The 20,001-nt window shown below is 38.1% G+C and overlaps 1 protein-coding gene across 1 annotated transcript in view; it reads right to left on the minus strand.

Moving 5' to 3' along the window:
* DCHS2 (dachsous cadherin-related 2) overlaps positions 1-20,001 on the minus strand; it is a 257,837-nt gene that overhangs the window by 19,688 nt on the left and 218,148 nt on the right. The window contains exons 17-18 of the mRNA XM_053597835.1: positions 13,330-13,541; positions 11,727-11,878 (exon numbers count right to left, since the gene is read on the minus strand). Coding sequence (XP_053453810.1) covers positions 11,727-11,878; positions 13,330-13,541 — 364 coding nt within the window. The remainder of the gene's footprint in view (positions 1-11,726; positions 11,879-13,329; positions 13,542-20,001) is intronic.

A 20,001-nucleotide genomic window follows, 5' to 3' on the forward strand; every position in this document is an offset into this window, starting at 1 on the left:
TTATGTGCTGAATTATAGATTTATGTATATTGAACCAGCCTTGAGACCCTGGGATAAAACCGACTTGGTCATGATGTGTAATTTGTTCGATGTGTTGCTGGATTCTGTTTGTTAGGATCTTGTTGAATATTTTTGCATCTATATTCATTAGTGATATTGGTCTATAATTTTCTTTTCTTGTTGGGTCTTTTCCTGGTTTGGGGATCAGGGTGATGTTTGCTTCATAGAACATGTTGGGTAGTCTTCCTTCTTTTTCTACCTTTTGGAACAGGTTGAGTAATATAGGTACTAATTCCTCTTTAAAGGTTTGGTAGAATTCTGACATGAAGCCATCTGGTACTGGGATTTTCTTTTTAGGGAGATTTTGTATGGTTGATGCTATTTCAGAACTTGATATGGTCCTGTTCGACATTTCCACTTGATTCTGGCTAAGTCTTGGAAGGTGACGTCCTTCCAAGTATTGGTCAATTTCCTTCAGATTTTCATATTTCTGAGAATCAAGTTTCTTGTAATATTCATTAAGGATTTTTTGAATTTCTGAGGAGTCTGTTGTTATTTCATCTTTGTTGGTTCTGATTGATGAGATTAGAGATTTTGGGTTTATCTATTTTATTGACCATTTCAAAAACCAACTTTTGGATTTATTGATCTGTTGTATAATTCTTTTGCTTTCAATTTCATTTAATTCTGCTCTAATTTTGGTTATTTCTTTTCTTCTACTGGGTTTGGGGTTGGAATGTTCTTCCTTTTCCAGTTGCTTGAGATGTCCCATTAAGTTGTTAACTTCCTTTGTTTCCGTTCTCTTGAGGAAGGCTTGCAGTGCTATAAATTTCCCTCTTAGGACTGCCTTGTGGTATCTCAGAGGTTCTGATCATTCGTGTCTTCGTAGTCATTTTGTTCCAAAAATTTGACAATTTCCTTCTTAATCTCATCTCTAACTCAGCTATCATTCAGCATAAGCTTATTTAACTTCCATGTTTTTGTGTGAGTATGCAAATTCCTGTTGTTACTGAGTTCAACTTTTATACCATGGTGGTCCGAGAAGATGCAAGGAATAATTTCTATTCCTTTAAATTTACTGAGTTTAGACTTGTGACCTAAGATGTGATTGATTTTGGAGTATGTTCTGCAGGCTGATGAGAAGTATGTGTATTCAGTTTTTTTTGGATGAAATGTTCTGTAGATGTCTGCTAATCCAAATGTTGGATAGTTAGGTTTAAATCTAAAATTTCTTTGCTCAGCTTCTTATTGGAGGATTGATCCAACACTGCCAAAACAGTGTTGAAATCTCCAACTATTATGGAGCTGGAGGAAATCTAGTTGCTCATGTCTGTTAGAGTTTCTCTTATCATTGAGGTGCATTCTGGTTGGGTGCATAGATATTAATAATTGAAATCTCATCATATTGAGTATTACCCTTAACAAATATGAAGTGACCATTCTTATCCTTCCTTACTTTTGTTGGTTTAAAGCCTATATCTGCAAACAGAATTGCAACACCTGCCTTTTTCTGATTACCATTTGCCTGAAATATGGATGACCATCCTTTCACCCTGAGTCTATATTTGTCTTTTAAGGTAAGATGTGACTAGTATGCAGCAAATATGTGGCCTGAGTTTTTGTATCCAGTCAACTAATGTGTGCCTCTTTAGAGGACAGTTTAAGTCATTCACATTAATGGAGAAAATAGATAAGTCTGGTAAGATTTTGGGTATCGAGTTTTTCGAAAGTCCAGTGGACATTTTTAATCCTTTTGCCACTGTGGAAGTTGGAGTTTGATCAAAAGTTTCTGAGTCAGTTTATTTTTATGGTAGAGGATTGGGCTGGTCGTTATGGAGGATAGGTCTGAGAATATCCTGAAGAGCTGGTTTGGTTATGGCAAATTTCTTCAACATGTGAATGTCATTAAAATATTTAATTTCCCCATCATAAATGAAAGTCAGTTTAGATGGATACAGGATCCGGGGTTGAAAGTTATTTTGCTTTAGGAGATTAAAAGTCTATGACCACCCTCTTCTGGCTTGAAAAGTTTCAGCATGGAGATCTGCAGTCATCCAAATATTCTTCCCTTTGTAGATAATGGCTTTCTTACGTCTGGCTGCTTTGAGAATTTTCTCCTTCATATTAACTTTAGTGAAGTTAATTATGATATGCCTGGGGGATGTCTTATTTGGATTGAGTCATGCTGGGGTTCTGAAACTGTCTGCTATCTGAATTTCGGAATCTCTTGGCGTGTCTGGAAAATTCTCTTTCAGGTTGGTGCCTATGGCTCAGTGAGTGGGGCGCCAGCCCCATATGCTGAGGGTGGCAGGTTCGAACCCAGCCCCGGCCAAACTGCAACAACAAAAAAAATAGCCAGGCATTGTGGCGGGCGCCTGTGGTCCCAGCTGCTTTGGAGGCTGAGGCAGGAGAATCGCGTAAGCCCAGAAGTTGGAGGTTGCTGTGAGCTGTGTGACACCACGGCACTCTACCCGAGGGTGGTACAGTGAGACTCTGTCTCTACAAAAAAAAAAAAAAAGAAAGAAAATTCTCTTTCATAATTTCATGGAGAAGGGCCTCTGTGCCTTGTGAGGCCATTTCATCACTTTCAGGGATTCCAATGAGGCAGATATTACCCTTCTTGGAATTATCCCAGAGCTCTCTGAGAGAATGATCCATTTTTGCTCCCCATTTCTCTTCCTCTTTGAGAGTTTGGGTGCCTTCAAAGGCTTTGTCTTCCATATCAGAAATCCTTTCTTCTGCTCGTTCCACTCTGTTACTGAGGGCTTCTACTGTATTTTTCAGATCTTTGAGGGCTGCAAAATCTTGCTTTAGTGCATTGAAATCTTTTGTGGTTTTGTCTTTAAATTCGTTAAATCCTTGAGACAACTTTCGAATTTCTCTTCGAATTTCTAATTCCGACTTTTGAATTGCTCCTCAAATTTCTAATTCCAAATTTTCCTCGATTCTATTAATCTTGTTTGCCATCCAAATGCTGAATTCGATTTCTGACATCTCAGCCAGCTGTTTATGAATGGGATTGTCAGTTACATCTGCCATATCTTTCCTTGGGGGGGTTGATCTATTCCAGTTATTCATGTTACCAGAGTTTTTCTGCTGATTCCGCCCCATGATTGTTTTACACCATTTGATTTTTCCCCTGGAGCTTTGTTGAGGACCCGTACAGTGCTATGGCCTGAGAAACTGGGGACCTGTTTGGTGTGGTGGGGCTAAGGGGTTCTGTCTTGTTTTTAGCTGGTCTCTGTTCGACCCTAGTGAAGCAGTTGCTCTGGGTTGAAGTCTCAGCTGTGGAGAAATACCAGCAATTAAGTTACCCCGCCCCCCATAGGCAACAATTGGAAAAGGAAAATCAAACCTTCCTACAACCACACACCCAGGGCACTACCTGAATAGTCCTTGGGCGATTGGCTCAGTTCAAATCAATTGTCTCAGTCAGCACCTGTCTCAGGTGTGAGAGTTTAAAAGGTCTCTGGCAACTGGATCGCAGGGATCTTGTGACTACTCAGATACGGCTTGCTCCAGTGCTCTGTTGAGTCAGGAGGACCCACCCAGCAAATAAATCAGTCTGGGAAGGTTGATGCCTCCTTCCCCAGCTTGCACTTCTGTCACACCCAGTCACTGATAGTCCCACAGGGCTGTGACCCAGTTGCCTGTAGTGAACAGACACTCCAGGGGTTTGCACCTGCCTGAATCACAAGGAAATCTATTTCTGCTCAGCCAGGCTGCTGTGCTCTGTGCCTCTATGTAGCAGAGGGAGGTGAGGCCTGACAACCTAGGGCGCTTGATGGAGGCTGGGGAGTGGTGACTCATTTCTAGCCCCACCCCTGATTGATGTTACTGACAGAACAGAACAGAACAACTTTGCGGGAATTTGTTTCTGTCCCTGCTAAATTCCCCTGCAGAAGAGAAGCTGTTTTGAGTTCCCAGAGCCTGTGCCTCAGGCCCTGTCTTTGCTTCTGCAGGTTTGTGTTCTGTTAGCTGTCAGTTCTAGCCACCTATCTTCCTTTGTCTATAGGCTGATGATCCCCTGAGGGCCGGGTGCATCTTAGGCTCAGTAAAGCAGTCCTCTGGGTCAGCCCCACACTGATAACTTCCCGGCTCTGCACGTGCGTTTCTACTCACCGCACTGCACCCAGGCCGGTACCACCTCAGGCAAACCCTTTACTCACGGGGCCTACGTTTCCGTCCCAGATCTGTCCCGTGGTTGTTGCCACCTGAGTAGATGCCCGGCCTCCTCTGGTTGCCCAGGGAGACAGGGGGTGTGGCTTCAGAATATCCGGGAGTGAGCCCTATTTTTGCCAAAAGACTGTTGTTGCTTTGCGCCTCGGGGCACCACCGCTCCAGTGTGGTTCCCTCTTAGCCAACCGTCCTCTCCTCACTCCTGTGCCACAGAGTCAGCACTGACCAGCTGCAGTTTAGGCCCTGTCCACACCCCTTGTGAAATCACCCAGGAATCTGGACTCCTGGGAGACAGGCCTCCAGACCTCAGAGTGAGAGTGGAGGGGAGTGCTGGGAGCTCAAAGTTGCAGGTAGAGGATATATACAGTTTTACATTTTTATGCCTGGCAAGAGAACGCCGTGGCACCCTAGTAGGGGAGGTAGGTCCAGTTTTTAGAGGGTCTCTCCTGTGGAGTGTAGTGGGAGGACCTTTGAACTCTGCTCGCTTGTTTGTGGGGCACTCCAAGCCGTTCTCATGGGGGAGGGGACTCCCGTCCGCTTGGTGATGGATTTTGTACCTTTTGTTTGTATCCTAGGGGTCACAGCTCACCTCAGCGGGGTTGATGTGCGTTCTTCAACCTTCTCTCTTTGGGCAGCTCTAATCCACCAGGTTACTTGCTGAATTTCTGTCCTTTAACTCTCCTTCTGGACAGGAGCCTCTGTGGAAAGCTGGCTTCAGTCAGCCATCTTGTCTCCTCTGCTAGTCTTTTTTTAGAAAGTGTTTTTTTTTAAACTTATTTATTTTTGGTTTGTGATCAAAATTCACTCCAAGCAGATTGGACAGACAAGGCTGACTAAAAGCCCTTCAGAGTAGCTGTCTCGAAGTCTTGGGGGGAAATTTTGTCTCCAAAAAGATTCCAAGGTGAAATCTGCAAGTGGTTAAAAACTCCTCGGTTTATTTGTTAATATTATTTTAATTTTATAAAGTTCTTTTTTCTATTTTGTATTTTATAAATGTACATGCATGCAGTTTTAAGATTCATTCACATCATGGAATAAGAGGCCCCATCAAGATTGTTCACAAGGCTAAAGTCATATTATTCCATATACTAGGCCAAACAACTTTATCTCTATGAGTTTAAATTTCTTCATTCTGTACATAGTGTCTATAAAAATAATGTAATTAGATAATAAACGTTAAGCTGAAGCTCCACAAATGGAAACTATTATGATTATTATTATGCTTTCTACTATAGATTTTATTGGGACTCGTTTTCCACCTTCCTGAAAACAGGATTATTTTGTCTTTGTATCCCCAGCTCATGCTTGGTAAACAGTATTTATAGATTCAGAAATATCAGTCAGATAAAAATGAACACCTATTTTATAATTTGTAATCATATTCCTACTGAGTTTTCTTATAAGTGGCTTATATGAAAACTAAAAATTATTTAATATATTTGTATTTAGTAAAATCACACGACATTCTCTTTTTTTCTCAGTTTACATTTTAAAAGAAATGGCTGGAATTGGAAATAGTTTCCTCAATGAGACAAAATAACAATACTTGAAAAGTAAAGAAAAGTCAAAGCTAAATGATACTTTTTCTTTTTTTTTTTTGCAGTTTTTGGCCAGGGCTGGGTTTGAACCCACCACCTCCGGCATATGGGGCTGGCGCCCTACCCCTTTGAGCCACAGGCGCCACCCTAAATGATACTCTTTCTAAAGCATTCACTCAAGGTATAGCAAATGAGGGAAAAATCATCCTCTATTTCTCATTGTCTCAAATATCAAGGAAAACACTAAAGAGCTAGAAGCCACACCATAGTCAGAGGTGGTGGGTGGGGCTAGGGAGAGCGCAGAGAGGCAGAAGGTTTTACACCCCAGTTTAAAATATTTCCTTGCTTTGCTGATGCTGAAGACTTGTTGGTGTTGATGCTGCTGAAGACTTGTTGGTGTTGATGCTGTGTGTGAGAGAGATAAGTTATCCCTGTGTGTCTCTTTGTGGCAGTGTGTGAGGGGCTCAACTTCTCCCAGTTCTTTCTTCTCCAAGCCTTGAGTTAAATTCTTCATAGGGAATTGGAGAGAGGCACATTTAAATATTGGGACCAATTTAAATGTTGCAGACATGCAAGTAAGAACATTTGAAAAAAAGTGAGATTAAATTGTTACTTGAGCTCCACTGACTGAGAAGGACACTGTAACAGAAAGTCATTGCAGTCAGAAAATGCTTAGCTCCTGGAACACAGCAGATGATCCATGTTCTCTGAATTTGTAATCATTCAAATAGCAACCTGACTGAAATTCACCTGCAGTCATCCAAGGTGGGGGAATAGGAGGAGCCTCATGCTCACGCTTATTATTATAGAAACAGTGTAGCAATCATAGGTTTTAACATATTCATACAATAAGTAGCATAAACTTAGGCTAAAATATTACTAAAAATTCTTAATACAGGTAAATTCTTAAACTTTTAAAATACCTTTGAATTAATATTTCAAAATCTATCAAACAAAAGGACTGAACATTTAATTAAACTTTTAGAGTTGGGAGGTTTTTCAGAGGTTAATTAACCCTTTGACTGTGGAGCGCTCAGAAATGAAACATACCAGATGAGACGTGTAGCAGTGGCAACTATCATTAGGGTACACAGCGGATTCCTGGATGTTCTCTAGTTTCTTATTGATCAAAATAATTCACCCAAGTTGGTTTCAGTTTTAATATTTTATATTAATATTTATAAAAAAGTAATATGCAAGCAAAAATGAAATGACAAAGCTTTGTCATATCAATAACAATTTAATAATCTTTTTGTATCGAACAACTCAAAACATGGTTCAATGCATAATCCAACATTACAGTGTATGCACCGATCTCACGCTTTGCTTCACTTTTTATGTTTTGTGCAAACAATGCTTCTCCGTGGGCGTTTTACTGTATTTCTATTGGATTGCTGCACTTTGATGGAAAATGCTGTCTCAGAACCAGTTCTTCCTCCAGAGCTGTACAATATGATTAATCAAATGTTCTAAGAAGAACGCCTGGAAGGGCTCTAAAATTGATGATGTGTTATGTTGGCTCTTATTTCTGATATATTGGCATCAAAATCATATAATTTTGGATTCAAATTGTCTTCTCTCTGTTGAAGTTGCCAAGGATTGATTTCTTTTAAATTTGAAATAGGTTCTATACTTTTGTTTTCCAAATCAGATTCTGAGGCACTTGATCACAGCTTATGTTTTTTTGTGTGAGAAGTATTTTTAAAGCTACCTCTATGTCCAAATTCTCCAACAATGATCGAGTCTTTTGAACTTGACAACTCTTCAAATTTATTCTACTCCAGATTTACAATTCCAGTATTTGTACAAATTATTTCAGGCCTAACTGCAAAAAAATATTGAGAAGGAAGCGTATGATACATACAGATTCAAGTCAGGTGACATAACAGGAGTCATCAACTCATTGTTGGCAAAATGAACAATGCCCACAGGCATCATTTGCACCAAACACACATCTTGTCTGAACACCTACAAGCATTTTTCACAGTCAAAAGGTTAATCTGATCACCCAGTTACAGATTCCAGTTTAATCAGCTCTTGTTGCTTCACCACAGGAATGTATTGTACTTTCCTCATGAGACATGAAAGTAGTTTGACATATGAGAATATTGCCACTTGGGGTCCTTGGTGCACTACGCCTGTGTTTTATTTAAATACGAGGTCTGCTCTGCAGCTGTACAGAAGAGATAGTGGATCTTGGAATCAGCATACCAGGGTGCAAGTTGAGATTGATCCTTCAGTTCTTCTGTCACCCTGAACAAGCCGCTGTGTTAACTGTGACTGTTAAGATAGCAATTGACTCAATGAAGTCACAAAGGCGGATGTAGAGCAATAGCTTAAGTCTATTTGGGTGAAGGTGGCTGAGACTCAATATACATCAGCCCTGAAAAGCAAGAGTGCTTATCTTATAAAGGCTTTAGTAGGGTAGGATAGGGGGAGTGTTACTTTGGTGTATTAGTGCCAGGGATGGTTCCAGCTGGCTTCCTGTTCCGTTCCTTTATGGTTTAGCTCCTCTGAAGCCATTGTGTACACTAGTTTCTCATTCCTTCTTGCTGGGTTCCAGAAGAGGGTGTTTCAGCAGAGGTCCCTGAACAGCCAAGATGGAGTTCCTTATTCTCAAAATGGAGTGGTCTATGCTTCTCTGTTTGGGGGTTCTTCTGACCTACCTATCAATTGCCTTATAGGTAAGTAAGAAAATGCCCACCATAACATCCTCATGAAATGGTTGTGTGAGGATCAAGTAAAATACCATAGATATTATATCATAGATATTATATCAAGATATTATAGATATTAGATATAGATAAAGATATTATAGATATGCATAGATATTATATCAAGCACACTAAAATACGAAGCCAACCCTTTCTTTGACCTCAGGCTGCCTGATTGTTTTTCCAGAGATGAAGATTAACAGTTCTTTGGGTTTTTTTCCAGAAGTATTCTAAGTATCGGGGTGTGCTTTTGCTCCATAGGCAAGCTGTGTAAGCACAGTACTGTGTCTCATCACTGCCTTCATCTAAAGAGCTCTCTCGCCATCAGCACCTACAGATATACCTCTTTCTTTTGTAAAATCAGTTTCATGATATTCTGTGAAAAGGTTGTGCCAAAAACCCTTAAGAAGTCTCCACTCATGGACGTTTTAGGTTTTTTAAGGGTTTTTTTTTTTTTGCAGATTGTGAGCCCATAAACATATCTGTATGTAAATCTAGACTTCTGTAGCACTGAGTTTTTAAAATACTGAGAAGATCATCTGGTCTTTGTTTTCGCTTTTTACATTTTATAACTTTGTGCATATTGAACCATCTTTGCATTCCTGGGATGGAGCCCACTTTGTCATGATCAGTTATTGTTTTGATGTACTGCTGAATTCAGTTTTCTAGAATTGTACTGAGAATTTTTCCCATCTATATCCATAAGAGATCATTACAATAGATGTAGAGAAAACATTAGACAAAATAAATATGCTTTTATGATAAGAATTTTAACAAAACAGTCATAGATGGAACATACCTCAAAATAGTAACAGTTATATATGACAAACTTACAGCCAACATATGGAAAGGGAAAATTGAAAGCAATCCCCCTTAGATCTGGAACTAGACAAGGTTGCCTACTGTTACCACTATTATTCTAGTGCTAGAAGTCCTAGCCAGAGTAATCAGACAAGAGAAGGAAATCAAGGGTGTCCAAATGGCAACATAAGTCAAACTATTATTCTTTGCTGACAATATGATCTTATACCTAGAAAGCCCCAAAGATTCTGCCAACAGACTCCTGGAACTGATAAATGAATTCAGCAGAGTTTCAGATTACAAAATCAATGTACAAAAATCAAGAACATTCCTAAACACCAACAACAGTCAAGCTGAAAGTCAAATCAAAGATTCAATATCTTTCACAATGTCAACAAACAAAATAAGATACCTAGGAATATATTTAACAAAGGCGATAAAAGACCTCTACAGAGAGAACTACTAATTACTGAGAAAGGAAACCATAGAGGATGTAGACAAATGGAAAAATGTATCATGCTCATGGATTGGCAGAATCAACATTCTCAAAGATGATCTACAGACTCAATGCAATCCCCATTAAAATACCAACATCATTTATGTGCAGATATAGGAAAAATAATTCTATGCTTCATATGGAATAAGAAAAGACACCAAATAGCCAAAGCAAACTTAAGCAAAAAGAACAACTCTGGAGATGTCACTTTACCAGACTTGAAGCTATACTACAAGGCTATCTTAACCAAAACAGCATGGGACTGGCACAAAAACAGAGACACAGACCAGTAGATTGGAACAGAGAATCCAGATATAAAACATTCTCCATATTGCCATCTGATCTTTGACAAAGCAGACAACATACATTGGGAAAAAGAATCCCCATTCAACAAACGATACTGGGAAAACCGTATAGCTACATGTAGAAGATTGTAAAAGGATCCACACATCTCACCACTTACAACAATTAATTCAGATGGATATGTTACTTAAACCTAAGGCATGAAACTGTAACAATTCTAGAAGAGGCCAGGCACAGTAGCTCACACCTGTAATTCCAGCATTCTAGGAGGCCAAGGTGGGTGTATTGCTTGAGCTCACGAGTTCAAGACCAGCCTGAGCAAGAGTGAGACCCCAGTCTCACTAGCTAGGTGTTGTGGTGAACTCCTGTAGTCCCAGCTACTCAGGAGGCTGAGGTAGGGAGAACCCTTGAGACCAAGAGTTTGAGGTTGCTATGAGCTATGATGCCATAGCACTCTACCCAGGACACAGTAAGATTCTGTCTAAAAAACAAAAGGGTTCTAGAAGAACATGTTGGAAAACCTCTTATAGATACCAGTCTAGACAAAGAATTTATGAAAAAGATCCCCAAAACAATCACAGCAACACCAAAAATTAATAAATGGGACTCAATTAAATTAAAAAGCTTCTGCACAGCCAAATGGGAGAAAGAATGAGAGAAAATATTTGCATGTTATACACTCAATAAAAGGCTAATACTCAGAATTTACAAAGAACTAAGCAACTCAGAAGACACAAAATAATAACAACAAAAGTCCCATAAAAATATAACCAAAAAACACGAACAGAAGCTTATCAAAAGAACATAGACTAATGGCCAATAAACATATGAAAAAATGCTAAACGTCTCTAATCCTTAGGGAAATTGAAAACAAAACCACAATGACATATCACTTAAATCCAGTGAGAATGGCTTTTATTAAAAAAATACCAAAATACAGACATTGGCATGGATGTGGAGAGAAAGGAATACATATACATCCTTGGTGGGACTGCAAACTAGTACAACCTATGTGGGAAATTTTATGGCGATACCTCAAAGAATTAGTAGACCTACCATTTGATACAGCAATCTCACCATTTGGGTGTTTACCCGAAGGAAAAGAAAGCTATTTTATCAAAAAGACACTTACACTCGACTGTTTATAGCAGCACAATTCACAATTGCAAAGATATAGAAACAACCCAAGTACTTATCAATAAATGAGTGGATTAATAATGTGTAAAATATTATTTGTATACCACGGAGTATTACCCAGCCATAAAAGAAAATGGTGAACTAATACCTTTTGTAAAACCTGGATAGAGCTGGAGACCATTCTCCTACGTTGTATTGCAAGAATGGAAAAACAAATGTTCCGTGTTCTCTCTATTAAATTGGAACTAACTGACACTTATGTGCACATATATAAGTAAAACTCAGAAAATCAAGCAGGTGAAGGGGGAGAAGAGAATGGGTATAAAATGACACCTAATGGGTACCATGCACACTATTTGGGTGATGAGCACACTTAAAATTTTAAACGAAGTACACAACAGCAATTCATGTAGTCAAAATATTCATACTCCTGTAATATTCTGAGATTCAATAAATAAATAAATAAGAAAAAACAGGAAGTCATGCCCAAAGCTAGAGACAGTCTTATCAGAAAGTGAACAGAAGAGTTGGTTGAAGGGATCTGAGTCCTGGACAGACCTGTAGGAGCTGGTGAACTCATAATCCAGAATCGCATTTGCTGTTATCACACCACTCAGGGCGTCGATCTGGAATGCCTCTTCTTGATTGCCAGAAATAATAGAATACTCAATTAGGCCGTTCAGCCCACTATCCAGGTCAGTAGCAAAAACCTGTGAGGAATCAACTCTTCTGTTAAATAATATTTAATTCTGTTGTACGGGTTAAATCTGTTTTTCAGAGAAATGAGTTATGAAAGAATCACAGATTGTTAAACGTATTTTTAAAACCATGATTAAAAGAATCCAACTTCTGAGGCTTACAATTAACTTTACAATACAGCCAGTCATAGGGAAGGAAACTCTGCAAACTCATCCAAAGGATGTCCAAATAACTTTCAGTAAGAATGATATGTGTTTTGGAGCTAGAACTTTATGCAAAAGGAAGAATTACTTGAAAGAAAATCTAATTTGCTTAAGATTTCCAGTGGTGTATCATGCTAGTACCAAGAAAAGAAAGAAATGCCATAGAAAATCTCCACAGAGTGAATGATAACTTTTTTTATTTGCTCTTTATTTCCTAAAGTATTACCTACAAAACAGGCGAGGTGTAGGTATTTTATATCGTATTTAAAGTTTCATTTTAAAGGGATCTATAAATATAGGAAACAAAGCCTAGGTTTAGCGCTAACACATTTAGATCCTCATCATGTGTTTGAAGGGTTATCAAAGTACTGTTGAGGAAGAAACAAAAGTTTTGTTTGCATCATTTTCCATCATTCTGCTTAAAACCTTAGTGGCTAAACCAATGATGTTAGTGGGCTCACGATCTTAGGAACAAGTAGCCAGATTTACTTATTTACATGTTTATTAATTTATTTACTTTTGCTTTTCATTTCCTCCATGCCCCTCATCCTTGGCCTTGGCTCACACTGCCTGTTACCATCTCCTGGGCTTCCATACTGATGGGTGTTCTGGTGTGCTTGTGCCCAACTTTTTCTTCTCTTTGTGACAAATTAGAAAAATAAGAGTTGCCTTGGGCAATACGTTAAATACACAAACGCTGATGATAGTTGATGAAGTAAACCAAAGGTCCCTATATGCTTTTTGAGATATTCAATACGACAGATAAACGAAAGTCCTCAAAAAATCAGCATGCAGCCCATGAGCTGCAAGTTAGGCATCCCTGTAGGGTACTCTTTCTAATTTCCTACCCTCTCAATCTACCCTTCATTCTGCTGCCAGAGTCTCCAGGGAACCCTGTGAGGCCCACGTGGAACCCATGAGGAGGTCACACACGCCAGCTCTTTGGTACAGAACGGCAGCAAGGCAGTTTCCTTTGTGCTATGTAGCCACACTGCTCCACTCGCCAGCCTGTTGCAGGGAAAGTGGCCCAGTGGGGGGCGGGGCAATAACTGAGTACTGAATGAAAAAGAGGAAGAAAGATGCGTGCAGACATATAAATTTCCTTTGATCTAAGACTCCATTCAATCCATTAAACATTGCAGGTACTCTGGAAAGTTTACATTTTAATTTATGTGTTGGACATACACTTTAGATATTTTGATACACATTGATTGATAATTATGTTCACTCTGTCACACATGCACACACGTTTCTGTTACCTGTAAGACATGAGCCTTGTAGAACTGACCCTCAGACACTGATGCTTGGTAAACACTTGGCTCAAAGTGCGGTTGATTATCGTTCACATCCTCAATCAAGACTGCAACTTTGCTGTAGGCTCTGTGCCTGCCACTTTCAGCTAAAACTGTGAGTCGTACCTCATTTCGGACTTCAAAGTCGAGAAACTTAGGTTCTTTCACAGTGAGTTGCCCTATTTTGGTTTTTAAGGAGAAAAAAATGAAAATGATGTTGTAGTTATTTCTTAAAAGGTCTCAAATCACCCTTGACTCATATATGCTCACATGTTCGCCTGTCCCTCCAACCCTCCCATGTGTTGGCCTCCCTTCCCCCTCAACCGGAGCCATTGTGAAAAAAGCTGAGAGCTCACAGATATTTGCAGGATCCAAACACGTAGAGGGAAAGCAACTACGAAATATCTGAAATTTTGGAGTTATCTCTTAAGTCATCCTTTCCTCTCCATCTCTAGCCCATCAGGAGGTCTGCAAACCTCTCTGGCTCTACCTCTCACAACCACCTCACCCCCACCCCCACCCCTGGGGCAGCCCTCCTCTCAGCCACCAGCATTTCCCACCTGGGAACTGGTTTCCCCCAACCAAGGGTCCATTCTGAATTAAGTATAAAACAATGTTGTCATTGTTCCACCATTCAAGGGCAACACCAATCTGTCCCTTAATGCTAATTGAAGAGCCGTCCATCTGTCTGTGGATATGGGAGTGGCTCCCACATCTATCCTTCCTCAGGAATCTTTCTGGACCATCCACACTTGTACGATTGCCATACCAGCCCTCGACAGACTCTCATAAAACATCTGCATCTCTGGGCAGCAACACTGTCACCTTGTTGACCTGTCTGCGTGTTATTATTCCTCTTGGTTTACAAGTGCTGCAAGGTGAGGACTCTCACCTGTCTCATATACACAGCTGCAGCCTGAGCTTGCAGCTCCGGGGCTGGCCCACAGATGGCGCTCAATAAGACTTTTATACCCTCACACTAAAAGCAGAACCAGCTAGACAAGCCGACTTTGGGAGTGACATCATGCTCAAGTTTCCCTCCCAGAGAAACTGACTCTCTTAATATAATTTCCTTTTCTAGATTTACTCTGCTTTCCCCCTCCACTTTACAACAAAATTTATAACTCAATTATTACTATTATTATGATTCACCAGGACTTAACTGTCAGAAATTCCATAGAATAGAGATTTGCTGAGTGTGCACTAACGTGGAGTTAGATAAAGTTGAAACCAAATATGAATCCCAGATCTAGCCTGTTAATTTAGGTCACTTACCTGGCTCTACCAGCCTATTAATTTTGTGACCTGAAATAAGTTATTCAGATTACATAAAACTGAGTCCCCTTTTCTAAAAATGGGGATATTAACAAGGACTTCACCAGGTGCAGTAAGGTGCAAGTGACATAATGCATATTTGGAATGTGTCTTTGTAGTCACATGTAGATTCCACGATGTTCTACTCAGGTATAGAGTTGATATCCTTGTGAACTCTGAACTTAGAAAGAGAAAATTAAATAGCCATGGACTGTTAGAAGTTTGATCTTCTGGTGGAAGAATGTGTACTGTTTCTGGAAATATGGACTAGAATGTACAATTCTTTCTTTTTAAAAAAAAAAATTAGTTTTTCTTATACATAGCATTTTAAGGTGACCACTAGAATTTTCACTGATAATATATGAGATTTTTATGAATTTTCATAATTTTTGGAACATTTCTATCACCATATCTACACTTGTAACTAGAAGGTCTAGTATCACTTATTATTTGACAATTTTTTATATGAGTTTCCAAATAATTCTAATCATTTAATATTTTTTATAAGGTAAGAGATATATCTTTTGAGGCTTTTTAAGGAGCCAACTAGAAAATCTCAGAGTTAATTTTAGGTCAGAAAGACTTGTTTTGAATTTGGGGAAGACCTCGTAAAAGATGTTAAAATGCTCAAAACACTCGATCAAAACAGAATTACAGCACATTGTAACATAATAGTTTTTTGTTTAACCAGAGTGGTAATCAAAACACTTCAGAAGAAGCAATATGGAAAGTTACATGTATATGTAACTTTTAGGTTTTGATTACTTAGAAAACCTTAAACCTTAAGGGTTAACGTTTTCTAAGTAATCAAAACCTAAAAAAGGGAATGCAGAAAATTATCTTGATAACATATAAAATCTGTTTTTTGTTACAGGAAGCACACTTAAATAACCTGGAAGTTGAACTTGAATTTAATCAGAAATAAGAAGAATGTGCTTAACAACTTAGATACATCAAAGAAGGCCAAGAATATCGAATCAAATTGTACCAGAGGAAAACATTGTTTTTTTGTTTTTTATTTTCCCTGTTAAAAAATATTTCAGATTAATATGAGGGCACACATGATTAGCTGTCCTGTTTGCATCTGTAAGGCAAATTCCCAGTTGTAGTTGCTCTGTTTGAACCAGCTTTCCCAGAGCTAACCAACTTAGTCCAAAAAACGTTAGCTATCTAATACCTACTTGAATTCTAGAGGGGGTTATATCCAGTTCTAATACTTTATCTTTGGCATTGAGCATTTGGGGGGATATTTTGTAGTTTATATTCTGTTAAAAAATAAATAATGTACATTCTATATTAAGAACTAGGTATATTACCAAATCTAAAATTTCATGAACTCGTTGTCATTTTTGACATCAGCTTTAGTTATTAATTCAGTGCTAGAACCAAATTACTTTTACTAACTACAGACAGTTGTGACCAATAACCCTGACAAAAAATGTAGACAAGCTCTAATTTTAGGCAGCTAGAGACTCATTAAGAAGGCTTTGGATATTCTACTGATGAAAGAAGCTGGTCTTCCAAAACCTCTGAGAAGCGAGGTCTGATTTCTGCACCCCCAAATGGCTCAGGAGCCTAAGTCTGAGGTGGGTCCAAAGCTTTCACAGGGATGTGTGTCCACCAGAGCACTGGGCTGGCTATCATGTTCCGTTACTGTGTGTCGAGGAGAAATAAAATAGAAATGTCACGCTAAATTGCCAGTGTCACTTAGTAGAAAGTGTGCCAATTATAGTGCAGATCAAAGTGGATTTTTTAATAAAAGGCTTGTGTTTCGGCTTTGATAATTGGAATTTTGCACTTGGAATGGACCTACAGTTCTAATGCTTTCCTTGCTTGGTTTTTATTTTTGGCCTAATAACTGGCATATGCTGTGGAAGCTGTGCAAGCAGGAGAGACAATAACCAGTGTGTGGGATGACTCAAGTCTGGCACACCTTCCAGATCCACATTTTGCCTTAGCTGCTACATGTGTGCTTTTCTCAAAGACATCAGGGATGTAGTGTCGTCAGTGAGGGGCCCTAACAGTGTGGGCAGGAAGCCACATTTTCCTTAGAGTGAAAAGCCTCCCAGCGTCATGTTCATGCTTATATGTCAGTGTGCTAATCGTGTAAGAACTTGAAAACAAAATAGCACTAATATTTCCCTTGTAATCTATGAGTACATATGCAGCTTTTGGCTAAGTTATAAAATATAATTCAAAATGAGATTAAGAGTCTTTAGATACTACACGCTCGATAACATAAGCAGGTTACTTCAGTGACACACTGTGTGCGTGCATCTGTACAAACCCAAAAGAGGATGGGATAAATATTTGTGTTATCCGGTAACTTTTAAACTATCTCCTACAGAAACGATTAAACAGTGAAAGTTTAATCATGTTTGTTTTGTGTCACTGTAACAAATATCCTAGTATAACGAATACGGCCATCTGTTGTCTACATACACAGCCTGAGCGGGGCTCTGAAGTCCCTGCTGATTGAACAGTGAGAGATATACGCTTTTAATCAAAAGTGGCATGAAATTCAAATATAAAAGTCAACCTTTGGTTTGTGACTATGGAACAGAGGGCAAACTCTGGCACAAATGCACAGAGAACACAGTTCTTGCAAAGATTTATTTAATCATAACTCACCAAACCAATAACTAATACAATGGTTTTATCCCATTTTTATTCTTGAGAAAAGTGACTACAATCTTAAAGATCAATATTAATTGATTTATTATACGTACATATACCAGTTTGTATTTTAACTGGTGTATGGTTTAAAATACACATATTCAGAAAACTTATATGTGATACCTTTAGACACAAATTTAACGATAATGTCTCAAAAGTAGCATGAAAGATGCATTTAACATGATAATTAAAGTTTTTAAAAAAGGTTTCTTGACAGTAGTATTATAAACTATAGACTTGAATAATCCTCATAATAAAAACAGCTAACATGCTGATCAATTATACATGCATGTAATATATATGCATGGATGTGTGTGCATTAAAATGTATCATTGAGATAGTATAGTTATAAGGGTTCCACAAAAGAAATAAAAACAGAAATCCCAGCGGTTAGTAAGCACTAGAAACTCAATTTTGTTCCAAAGGTTACTACTGCAATCTTCAACCTTGATATTCACTCTTGATAGTTGTGCAGAAAATAAGTTAAGAACCCCCAATAGGTGAAAGAAGTAAAAGGAAAAACAGGAACAAAGCTGGAAATTCAAAGGTTGTATATGTTTCAAATGAATAATCAGTATTGAAAGAAAAAAGAAACAAATTAAACTGAAACTGAAGCAGAACCAGCAGTGCAGTGTGGACATTACTGAAATTTGCTGAAGTGCTTAGAATTGCGTAGATAATTAAAGGACAAAATTGTGGAATAGTCATGAGAAGGAGCACCCTTCTGGTCACAGGAGGCCTACAACCTCTGAGGGAACATTTTGGTGAGTTAAAGAATCAGCAACTTCTGATCACAATGTTCTTCCAAAAGATTTTGGCCCCAAACCCATCAAGTACCAAAGATCCCCAACCATCAACCTGTCTATTCCTGACATCCAACCGTCAACATCATCCAGAATGATCCAGAATTACCCAAAGCAGATGATCCACCTTCATCTGCTACACAGAAACTTGACTTTTATTTTTGTTTGTTTTACCTCACTGTTGGTTGGAAGAAAGAAAAAATATCTCTTCTGAGAATTTATTAAGTGTAATGCTAGATTTATGGTAGTCATACTATAGTTATATATATTTTTGAAACTCTTCGGAATTAAATTTAAACTAGTTTCTCCCTGTTGATGTGTCCAGATAAAATGCAGAGAAGAAAACAAATACTCCTTAAAGTGCATGAATTCAATACAGTCTTCAAAAAATTCATTGAAGAAAAAATTTCAAGGATACAGGGCAGCGCATGGTGTATAAGCACAAAAATCACAAAGAAATAAGTCACCATAAGTGACAACAAGCATATCCACAGAGAGCAGACAGCAAATCTTCAAAATGTACGATGCTGGAATTACTGGACATGGATTTATTACATATGTTTAAATATATTAAAAAAGAACATGGAAATATGTGCAAGGAACAAAAATAATTTTTTTCAAAGACAAAGAAGAGTTGAAAAAGAATCCAAGAGAACTTCAGGAAATAAAAAGTGCTATTCCCTAGACTGAAGATAAAGACAAAAAGATGAAAAACAAGAAAAAGAGATGTTGAAGAGAGTCTTCTGACCCAGTATTTGTGTAACTGAAGTTCCAAAAGAAGATACGAATAAATGGCATTTAGATCAACAGCTGACTTCTTAATATAAAAACAGGAAGCCAGAGACAGAAGAATAATATTTTAATATGATGACAGAAAATAACTGTGAACCCAGAATTACAAGACCAGTAACAATATATTTAATTAATAAAAACAAGGATTAAATAAAATATTTTCATCAAACAGGTTAACATAGCCCAATAACGTAGATGAAAATATTTCAAATTGTATATAAAACCAACACATTGTACCCCACGATTGCATTAATGTACACAGCTATGATTTAATTTAAAAGAAAAAAAGGATTAAATAAAGACATATGTTAGACAACTACCACCCGAGAGAGTTTACTATGGAGACCCTCACTAAAAGAGATACAGATCCTTAAGGCAGAAAGAAAACGATACCAGAGAAAAATCTGAGACATAAGGAAGGACAGTCAGCAAAGACATTAGCAAAGATCCAGCTGAATCAATTTAGAATTACTAATAATGTCTCAGTTGAAAGAACTGAAATTGTGGTCAACAAAAGTACAAAAATTGAAATCGGAGTATTTGGACATAAAGAATTGCATGTCTCCTGTAGTATTGAGGAACAGGATATTGATTAATGTTGGATTTTAGTTGTATGTGTTAAAATAGTGAGGCTAACCACTAAAAGAAGAGAAATAGCTATGTAACTTCCAACAAACACAGGAGACAATGGTCATTTTCAGATAATGACTGCATATGTAAAGAAAAATGCTACTGGATACAAAGTCAAACAAAAAAAGTTAATTTCAAGTATATGTACCAGCACTATCAGAAAAAGTATAAAGAACTTAGGCTATGTGCATGCTCTACATGAATAAATCATAAGTTATTTATAAAAAAAAAAAGAGAACTTAGGTTAGATCTAACAAGAGACAGGCTAGCTGTGTGTATCACTATTTGCTATTCCTGTTTAACCTGGAATGGTTTGTGCACTCTAAGTCACAGCAAAAATGTTGAACAAAAGAATGACGTCATGGAAGAGCACACAGCATGATTCTCTGAACAGGTTTAAATCAAGGTAAAAGTAAATAACCTA

The sequence above is a fragment of the Nycticebus coucang genome, chromosome 1 (genome assembly GCF_027406575.1).
Source record: "Nycticebus coucang isolate mNycCou1 chromosome 1, mNycCou1.pri, whole genome shotgun sequence".
Lineage (NCBI taxonomy): Eukaryota > Metazoa > Chordata > Mammalia > Primates > Lorisidae > Nycticebus > Nycticebus coucang.